The sequence below is a fragment of the Anopheles coustani genome, chromosome 3 (genome assembly GCF_943734705.1).
Source record: "Anopheles coustani chromosome 3, idAnoCousDA_361_x.2, whole genome shotgun sequence".
Taxonomy (NCBI): Eukaryota; Metazoa; Arthropoda; class Insecta; order Diptera; family Culicidae; genus Anopheles; species Anopheles coustani.
Window position 1 is genome coordinate 7,311,578 of NC_071288.1, and position 10,377 is coordinate 7,321,954.

Sequence of the window (10,377 nt, forward strand, 5' to 3'; positions counted from 1 at the left end):
GAAGTGAGTCAAATATAACCAGTTTAGTGTAACTAAAAACAAACTTTTTTATACGTGAAAATACGTTCAAACAACATAGAGGGATAAAATTTTCGATTCGACGGATAACACACGTGTCGGTAGCCGTTCAATCTTTCTCGAAAGTACAATTAGTTTTGCAACGATGACATTGGAATCAACGGAAAGACGCAGAGAAGTGATAAGGTGTTAAAATTAAAAATATTTATTTTTTCATCATTTTCTTTTACATTTTCGAACCACTTCTCCCCCCAGATGGTGGAAGAGCTCCGGTTGTGACATAAATAAAAACTTATTCAAGTCAAGTTCTTGCACATGTGCATTTGTTATCGGAATACCAGGAGGTGATGGGTGGTGGCTATTCGTTAGCCTGATCCCGTGTTGTAGCTAACACGTGGAACAAGCCCCTCCGATTTTCGCGTAGCTATTATTGCCTACATGAATTTTCCCTAGGTAAGTTTGTAAAAGGTCACATCTATCTTTCAGGAAATGGGGAGGGGAATACTACACCACATTCTGGTGAAAAAACAGATTCCGTGTACGATAAATAAGCGTGGGATGTTGATTGTTTTTGTATTATATCTTCATCATCCGGAGTCGGGGGAGAAGTAACAGGTTTATTACAGATGGTAAAGAAACAAAATATATTTCATTTCCTATTCATAAACCGTGGGGCCGGACACATGTAATCATCGTCTCGCCATATTCTCCATTGCCCCAGGGGATGGGGGTGGTGTGTAATATTTTAATTTTATAAGCTGTGGCATTGTACGCGTAGTGTGTGTGAGTGGGTGGTGCTCGTACACTTGTGTCATTTATCACAGAGTAATATAAGAAAATAAGAAAAATTAAAAGAGTAAACATGCTGCAGCTTCATGTTGGCCTAGAGCTACTTCCATCTACTACTTCTTCCGCTCTACTCGTTCTCCTTTCTCATTTCCTCCGGTAGAAGTTGCTTGAATAATATTTAAAGGTATAATGATTCCTGCACTGAGCCGCCGTCGCACTTGCTTGCTGCTGCTGCTGCTGCCGCCGAGGGGCGCGCGCACACACGACTTTTTTTTCATGATGGTCTACTTTTCTTGCCTGAGAGAGAATAGGTAGTGTTGTGCCATACTAACTAAATCCTAAGCGACCTACATAGATCGCACGCTAACACAACAAATAGGACGAGATAGGACAAAAATAGCGCCACGGAATACTACTAGGGCTGGAAGGAGCGGATGATCGTTTTGCTCCTTTTTCCGAGTTACTCTACTACTTTTCTCAGCATAGTGGGATGTTTTCCTGTTTTTCTTTTCCACCAACATATACTACGACACCACTTGTGGAGTGATTGAAAATTTCGGTGAGACACATGCCGTCTGTCATACAAGCATGAGATGATGGTTCCGTTCGCAATACCTTTCCCCCTTGATCTTCACATACCATTACCGATGCGGTCAACCGTTACATTACGCACTGAGGCTAGGAGGATTCTTCTCACAGTAGTCCTATCTAGCTATTGATATTTTACCTTCTGTTACAATTATAATCATACTAACAAATTCTTACTACAGTCCGACTCGGTACTCAGGTTTAAAAAAAATTACTTAAAACGAACTAGCAAGAAACCACTGGTTGGTGGGAGTATAATGATAAAGTGTGTGGGTGTTTTAGTGAGAGATATAATTCAGATTAAAAGGGGACAAAATGGATAAATAGATGTTACAATCGGATAAAGGGATAAAGTTATCTTAATGGGCTATATACCTCGCACCCGGGGATAATAGAACACTTTCAGTTGCAAGTGTGAATGCATTCTCTGCGAACCTTCCGGCCGCATAAATCTGCTACGGTGGTTAGCTGTCAAAAAAAAATCCCCATCTTCGCAAGTACGACGTATATTATGTACGTACGTCGATTTTTTGTCTACTACTGCCTCATATTTTGAACGGTTGAACCCTCCTTATTCATCGAATCTGGTATGTTTGGTACCCCGCGAATCGTAGCCATTCGAACTACTACTTGCCGCCGCTGCACCGTAGCTGTTGGAATAACCATTGCTGCTGCCAGCACCACCACCGTATCCGCCCCGGCTACTGCTGGCCCCATCGTACTGTCGCTTCAGACCGAACGACGACGACGACGATCCACCTCCATTACGGTAATCTCCACCGCCGCCTCCACCAAAGCGGCTACCGCCGCGTCCGCCAGAGCCAAAGTCACGTCCACCCCGGAATGTGCCGAAGCGACTGAAGCGATTGTTACCGCCGCCGCCCATGTGACGCCACTTGGCAAGCTCCGGTGGAACCACCTGGTGTGCCTCTTCGAGGATACTGACCAACTCCTTCGCCATCTTGCGCTCGTTGTAGGTGAAGAAGGTGTACGCTTCGCCGGTGGCATTGGAGCGCCCCGTGCGGCCGATACGATGGACGTAGTCCTCCGTCTGCTGCGGGTAATCGTAGTTGATCACCACCTTGATTCCGTCGACATCTGCAAATGAAGAACCGCACGCAGCACACAAAAACGAACAATAACGAAAAATTAGTAAACGACGAAGAGGTTTTTCGAGTGCCTTTCAAAAAACGAATTAAATATCGCAAGCAAAAGTACTAATTCGTAAGGGTTTATGTTCTATCCGTAAGTGATGATGGTTTTATGCAATGCTGATGATGAAATGAACTCATGAACGATGAATGCTAAATGTTGAAAACAACATGAATTGGGAGCTTCCAATGAAAATCAAAATTTTGAAAATTATATTCTCTTCTATTCAAACGTTACTAAATGTTAATGTCTCTTCGGCGAAAAAAATACACGCTGCAACGGAATAAAGTATCCGTTGAGTTTTGTTTGGGCCTAAGAGCGGGATGCATTTATCTACGAGCGTTTATAATAGCACTGGCAGAACACGGAAAACTTTCGTAGAAGCTATGACATTCGTACCAGCGACTCTATGCTCGCAAATGTCCATCGTATATTATATCTGAACCGTTTTTAAATTAGGTAATAGGAAAAAAAAACAAAGCGTGATGAAGATGAGCATGAAAAAAATGAGGCGGAAGCGAGAATGTCAACGGTTTGTTGTTTTGCACTAGACCAATTTCCCAATACGACTCTAGAATGTAATGAAAACCATATGCCATTGAGCAGAATATGGGAATGTCTCGTACACGAATTGCTAGAGAGAGGTTCATTAAAACAAACTGAGTTAGGAGAGACGGCCAAAAGGGCACAACAACACAAAACCAGCCGTTGAGCACTATTGACCGCATTAGTACTTCTAGTAGTAAATAGTAAAAAAGAACGCTTAAAATTATTATGAACAGCACAAAATACAAACCGTCATTTTCATATTTCATCAGAGCCTTTCCATGCGAGTAACTCGAGTTACTCCATTTTCTCGGGCACACGTTTTGTGCTCCTTCCACTAATTCCCCTTTGATCTTGCTCCTATGCACACCTCCGACGGTGGCGCGCCGTGGAGGAGGTGCAGAAAGGTACGACACTATCTTTACGAGACAATTACGAGCAGCAATATGCTCGCGACTAAAGCCGCGCGTATCCGTGGTGTGTGAATATTGAAGGATGGATTTTCGTGTGTCTTCTCTCTTGTGAGTACTACTACTACACTACATACAGCTGCGATGTACTACTGCGTTCAAATCTGGCCTGCCGCCAACCGCCTATGTCCGCCTCATCATCACCATCATCATCGTTGTCGTCGAAATCTGGCGTGTTCGTTTCCTCCCACGCCATTTGAAGACTATTGCAGTGATGTGGACGACGAAGACGGCAATTCCGTTGGGATTGGCTTGAAGACGTCGCGATACGCTACACACCAATAATATGCTATAGCCGACGATGCATATCGCGTACGGTGTAAAGTATGTGGTAAGTCGATCGCGTCTCCAACTTTATATGAATGCAGGACGCAGGTTTTATGACCGCTGTGTTTTCGTCGTACGCACTCCGGAGGCACACAAATAAAGAGGATCCCAGATTCTCCAGATTACGACAATGCCGAAGTTCTACTGGTTAGCCATAGCTCTCCACCGACCATCTTTTCTCTTCGCGAAACGGGTTGCGTACGATGTAGTCAGAAACGGCAATGATTGCGGAGGAGATGGCGTTTGATCAGCATCCAGAATCGCTCCTGAGTGGTGGTTTTTCAGCTGCCATCAGTCGCAATCTCGCTTGCCGCACAGGATGATCGAGTGGATGTTGGGATTGTAAGATCTCTTTCTTGTCGTGAATACTCCTCACGTGCTCGAGCACGCGGTATCCTGGAGATAATGTGCGCATACAAAATGACGTTCGGCAAAATAAATAATGTAGAAAAGGGCGAACAAACGTGGCACCTCACATCTCAACATATGTGAAAGAGTGTGATGAGAAAATGCCCATGTCCATACATCGTGTGCCATCTATCCAATGCAGAAAAAGGAGAAACGATCCACCACTTCGTTTCCCATAACGACAGTACCTCAGTATAAAGGTGATCTGCAAGTGATCGCGCGCGCCTTTTGATCCAAGCGCGCGAGGTGATCATCATTTGTTTGTTCGATCGCACATTTCTCCTTCGTACCACATGTTTTGCGCGTGCGGCGTACGAAAGAAGAGGTAGTAGTAGGTAGTGGTAGTTCTAGTAGCAATAGTAGTAGTAGTAGCAGTAGTAGTTCTCTAGACGACGCCCGATTGCCCGAACGGATTCGCCCGCTATTGGATGCGACATTTGCACGCGCACACAACGAGAGAGCACTCCGCCCTAGAGCAGCATCGGTCGCATATATGCGTCGTTAGTAGAGGCCGTTTGATCGGTAACCTATGCCCCTTGGCGAGGATATTGTTTTGTGACTTTGCGTATGCATCTCTCACTCTCCCTGTTCATAAGGGCCATGTGTAAGGGCTCGCACCGTGTAACATACACTTTTCCCGTCCATTACAATGTCATGCTCTTTTGGATTCATGAACGCGCACCATTCACACACAGCCACCGCCGTATACTGCGCGTACGCCACACCTATACCAACGGGTTTTCTTGGAACAGGCGAGGTCGACGCGCGTGTGTTTTCAGCGGAAGGATGATTTGTGGGTGCTCGATTGCTATATTGCTTTCATTGTACGGGCGAAACATATGTAAAACAGCGGGCAGAGATGTACTTTTGCTCACTATCCCCACCACAGCAGCAGGTTGGTCCGGCCTCTGGAAGAGAAAGAACGACACGAGATCGGAGGGAAAAGAAAAAGCAGAACAGTTGAGTAAAAACTAGTCGAATTGAGTGTAAAAAAATTGCGAGACGAAAATGCGCGCGTGCCTAGAAGAGTATACTTTTGATTGTTACTGGTCTGCAAACTGAATTTAACTTTGTTGCTCGAGTTCTGCTCCTACAGCCAACAATTGGAAGCGCGATCATCAACGGAATCAACCGCAACACACGACACGGAGGAAGGAAGATGCGAAACTTTACACACACTCGAAAATTAGCTATCAACTAACACTTTTCACGCCAAATGATCATTTTGTCAAATTCTGGATTCCTAGAAGACGTACTTTTTCTCTACCACAATTTTCATTCATGGACAACTCTTTAAGGGGAATGGAACAACAAAACATCTGCCGTGTTCGCTAACACGCCCTCATCTGTCGAAGGCGTGCTTTGCACAACGCTGAGAAGGAAAGGCTCACCTTTTAAAGCACTGTGTGGTACTTTCTCTGCAACCCAATTCACCCAATCCCTTTCATCCATCACATCCATCCACAACAAACGTACAGTCAAGGGAGTTTTATACTCCAAAGATCAGTCATTCAACCCACAGCAGAGAGAAAGTTGTACGTGCGTTCGTTTCTTTTCTGGATGTGCCGTTCTTGTATGATGAAATTGAGTTTCACATGTTTTGAAGGATGCATAAAAAGAATCAAATTTTGATGACTTACCGAGACCACGAGCGGCCACATCCGTTGCCACCAGTATGCAGGAGCGGGCGTTGCGGAAGCGATTCAGAGCACGTTCACGCTCCTGCTGTGATTTGTCACCGTGCATTCCAACCGCATCGTAGCCATAGCGGCGGATTTGCATACTTATCTGATCACACCGGCGCTTGGTGGTGGTGAAGATCAGAATTTTGCCCGGATTTCCGGCACGGTATAGTTCCTCCAGCAGCTTTCCGAGTCTGGAGGAGAAAGCAAATTTAGTAGAGAATTAACTAATGAAATATAATTTAAACACACGCCACACACTTTGATTACTTACTCTTGATTCTTCTCTGTCTCCTCAATGACACGCACGTGTTGGGTAATGTTGTGATTGGCCGACAGCTCCAATGAACCAACGTTGATCTGGACGTAATCGCCGAGGAAATCGCGGGCCAATCGTTGGACCTCCTTTGGCCAAGTGGCGGACCACATGAGAATCTGTCGATCCGGTCGAACTTGCTCGAGGATCTTGCGGATCTGCGGTTCGAAGCCCATGTCCAACATGCGATCAGCTTCGTCCAGCACCAGGTACGTAACGCGCTGGAGCGTCGTGGTACCGGATTCGAGGAAATCGATCAAACGGCCTGGCGTGGCAATGACGATCTCTACGCCACGGCGCAAGTCCGAAGCCTGCGGTCCCTTGCTGGAGCCACCGAACAGGCACGTGTTGCGAATGTACGACGAGGAGCCAAAATCCGTCGCCACCTGCTGGATCTGCTGAGCGAGTTCACGGGTCGGCGCCAGCACAAGCACAAGCGGCCCACGGACGGACGGGTCCGGCTTCTGATGGTTGATGTGCACGATGGCCGGTAGCATGTAGCCGAGCGTTTTGCCGGAACCGGTCTTCGCCACGCCGACCATGTTCAGACCGCTTAGCGCAATCGGCCAGCCCTGGGCCTGGATCGGTGTCGGACTCTTGTAGCCCTGCTTCTCGATCTCGCGCATCACGTAGTCGGGAATGTCGGCCTCATCGAACTCGGTGATAGGCTTCGGGCAGTCGCCAACGAGCGTAATGTCGTGCTTCGCTAGGAACCGATCGACGTCTTTCTGCGAGCGATTACGCACGACCGAGTGTTCGCGGTAGAAGTCCTTCTTGAACGGTGCCAACGTTAGTTTGCTCCAGTCGATCTTCTGCATCGTGACGCCGGCGTCGGACCACTTGTCACGACGCCCTCCATTGCCGCCACCTCCGCCGCCAAAACGGCTACCTCCTCCACCGTACCCACCACCGGAGCCGTTGGCACCGCTACTACCACCGTAACCACCACTTCCACCACTGCGCGAGCCGGAACCTCGTTTGAATTCCGTGCCGGTGCGCTTCACACCGTGGTACGGTTCCTTCTTGTAGTCTTCTCGCTCGAATCTCGGAGCCCTTGAAGATGAAACGATAAAAAATACAAATCATGTGATATTTCCTCGAACATTTTCACACTCGTGGTTTTTTCTTTTCGCTCGGTTTTTTTTCTGAACAGTTACTTTCTATCTCAGATGATTCTTGGGATTCTCTATTTTTTCCTTTCCGTAAAGATCGTTTTAATGAGTATGCTTTTTTATGGTCGGGGGTTGCAAGCTAGGAGAGTCGGTTTACAACAGGCTAAAGTAATTATGGGTTCAGGTCTGTGTGCATGCGCGTGTGCGAATCAGTGTATCTCTAATATTATCATCGTCACATAGCTTCTTCCACCAGCAGCAGCGACAAGATCGTCCAATAACGGTAATAACAGCAGCGCATGCTCTTTTGTTTTTCATCTCGAAAGGCTATGCGAGAAGTCCCGTGAACTACCCGCCGGTACGGAAGAGGACGTACTTTTATCATTACTGCCGTATCGATGCTGTAGATGCAGCTTCTGGTGTGCGGGTAGTTTCGCGAAGAAGGGATGATCGAGCGCCTCGGCAAGCGTGATCCGATCGTTCGGATCGTACTCGAGCATCCGGCCGATGAGGTTGAACAACTGCGCGTGTTCAGGAGCATCGCAAATGGCACTGCGGGCGAGCGGTTTGCAGTTTTCGCGCACGTACCGCGCGTTCGACGTCTTCTCGTCCCAGTCGAGCTTGCCATGGTGAAAGTATCGAGTGCGCGTTTTCTTCGCCATGCGATACGGAATGGGACCGAGGATACGTTCCATCATCGCGAGATGTTCTCGGTTGTCGTGCGTCTGGAACAGCGTGATACCCAGGTAAAGCTCGTACATAATGCACCCGATCGACCAGACATCGCACGGTTGTGCCCATCCCAGCTCCAGTATCACCTCCGGCGCCCGGTAGTGCCTCGTCGACACGATCGTGCTGTGATACTCATGGTCGAAGATGGCGTTGCCGAAATCGATCAACCGTATATCGCTACAATTGACGTGGCGGACTTCTCGACTTTTCCTCGTACTATTGCTGGGCACCGTCGTGAACTCGGAGTTGACGAACAAAATATTTTCTGGCTTTAGGTCTGTGTGCGTGAGCTTTATACTGTGCAGAAAATTAACTGCAAAACACAACTGATAGGCCATGTGTCTTACGTGCTCCATCGGGAAGGGTTCGTATTTGTTATCCTTCAGGAAGTCATACACGCTCAGTCCGAGCATTTCGAACGCTATACAAATGTGCCCATGGAAGTCGAACCAGTCCAGCATCTGGATACACAGGTACCGTCCGAACGGATCTTTGGCAATGATCTCCTCCAGCACATTGATCTCCAGCTTGGCCGCCTTGCGATACTTCTCCACGTTCCGTATGATCTTCAGGGCAATCGTTTGTTCCTTGGCCGTGTCCTTCACTTTGACCACTCGCCCAAAAGTACCTTCACCTAGGGTAGATAACAGTTTGTATCTATTATGCAGTACATCACCGGATTGGTATATCAAGTGTCCGTCCGAGTCGTTCCTCACGGCGCTGCTGGTGTGCTTTTTGGGATCTTCCGGCCGGTGCTGCTCTCGCTCCCGCTCTCTGTCTTTGCGTGACGTCCGTGAATCCTCGCGACGCCTCGGCTGCTTCTCTTCCCGATATCTGTTCTTCCTGTGGCCGCCACTGGTGGAACCGAGGCTGCGCTGGTGATGAGACTCTTCTGAACGCTTCCGTTTTCTACGGGACGAGCTTGTGTTTGATTTCCTCGCACTCTTATAGCCGTCGCCGGACTCTGTATGATGCTTCAAACGTTTCTCCTCGTATCGTCCAACGCCGCCGCCGCCGCCGCCGACAGACGACCTGGACCCGGACCTCGAATGAAGCCTTCGTTTTGAGCGTGGCATCGCTGTCTGTGTTGGTGGTTGATGCTGATATGTGGACAAATTTACGAAAACAAGCACCAAAAAACGTATCATAACCGACTCTGGACGGTTGATTCAAGGAAATGGCAAAATTATCGACGGTTTTTACTTTTTTACGTTACTTTTTACTTTTTTTTATTAGTTACTTCCACTTTTCAACCTCCTTGTTCGAAACCAACACGACGCCATTAGCGACCAAACGCACGCAACGTACGATACAGCACGACGTGGGTGCTTGAATTTGTCGATACGCATGGGATTTCAAAACACCTTGGAGTCCTTGGCAAGAACATAGCTGTTCGAAGAAGCTAGAATTTAGCTTTCCGGTAAATTTCTTGAGAAACGAAATCAAAAATGTCCAGATCGTACAAAGATTTCACCAGCCCATATTGCTGTTGCGGCAGTTTCCTCTCACACACACACACACATACCTGAAGTGACCCGCACGCACACTAACACCACCTCAATAACGTGTGCCCTCTCACTCGCTCGAAAAATACCAGCAGGCAACACTGCCGGCGGAGCAGCTAATGACGCCTCATGATGGAAGCTCAAAGATGTGTGTGACTAACGGCCGCCATCTTGTTTCCACATATTGGAAAACCAAGGCCAATTAAAACTTTTCCAAACGCTGTTTTCGATCTTTTCGCATGACCCCTGTTCTAAGAAAACTACTGCACACGATATTTTTGTACAAATCGAGCGAGAAAAGCAATCCCACGACTACAGTTTGCAAAGTTAACCTCAACCACGCCAATACCACGTGCAGACCACGCCACACCTGGCCTCCTCTTTTCAATACTTTTCTATCATTTGCAAGCTATGTAAAAGGTTTCTGCACTTTACTTACATGTCAAATTCGTCCACAATGCTTTCCTTATTGAAGGGAGTCGAATAAAATCGACTGAAACTTGGCGATATGGCCGTAGGAAGCAAAATCCGTGAACGATCGCAGTCGAGCTGGGGTCGTGCTGTAGCTACTGCGTTGACTTCCGGGATTCGCAAGCGACTACCGAAATTGGCCGACGATGATGTACTGTAACAAAGAGAACGAACAACTGCCGTTAGTGACCGGCGATTCACTACACCCAACATGGCTGAAGGGTTTTTTTTCTCGGTTCTACTAGGCACTGCTCTGCTTAT

The 10,377-nt window shown here is 47.5% G+C and overlaps 2 protein-coding genes across 2 annotated transcripts; both read right to left on the bottom strand.

Moving 5' to 3' along the window:
* Nucleotides 1–200: 200 nt before the first annotated feature.
* Nucleotides 201–10,329, bottom strand: LOC131259304 (uncharacterized). Its single transcript, XM_058260761.1, has 4 exons — nt 10,085–10,329; nt 6,255–7,349; nt 5,939–6,174; nt 201–2,493 (listed from the first exon to the last, which is right to left on the bottom strand). The coding sequence occupies exons 1-4, from the start codon at nt 10,327–10,329 to the stop codon at nt 1,967–1,969; spliced, it is 2,103 nt and encodes a 700-aa protein (XP_058116744.1). The 3' UTR covers nt 201–1,966.
* LOC131259306 (serine/threonine-protein kinase Doa-like) lies at nt 7,377–10,222 on the bottom strand. The gene is made up of 2 exons (XM_058260764.1): nt 10,085–10,222; nt 7,377–9,240 (listed from the first exon to the last, which is right to left on the bottom strand). The coding sequence occupies exon 2, from the start codon at nt 9,214–9,216 to the stop codon at nt 7,723–7,725; it is 1,494 nt and encodes a 497-aa protein (XP_058116747.1). The 5' UTR covers nt 9,217–9,240; nt 10,085–10,222; the 3' UTR covers nt 7,377–7,722.
* Nucleotides 10,330–10,377: the final 48 nt, after the last annotated feature.

Bases quoted from the DNA above. Each gene is read 5' to 3' on its own strand.
- LOC131259306 (XM_058260764.1), bottom strand. From the start codon at position 9,216: ATGCCACGCTCAAAACGAAGGCTTCATTCGAGGTCCGGGTCCAGGTCG.
- LOC131259304 (XM_058260761.1), bottom strand. From the start codon at position 10,329: ATGTTGGGTGTAGTGAATCGCCGGTCACTAACGGCAGTTGTTCGTTCT. The intron at 6,175-6,254 runs GTAAGTAATCAA...TTTCTCCTCCAG, and splicing joins GAGACAGAGAAGAATCAAGA to ACTCGGAAAGCTGCTGGAGG. The intron at 2,494-5,938 runs GTAAGTCATCAA...CTTCATTTGCAG, and splicing joins TGTGGCCGCTCGTGGTCTCG to ATGTCGACGGAATCAAGGTG.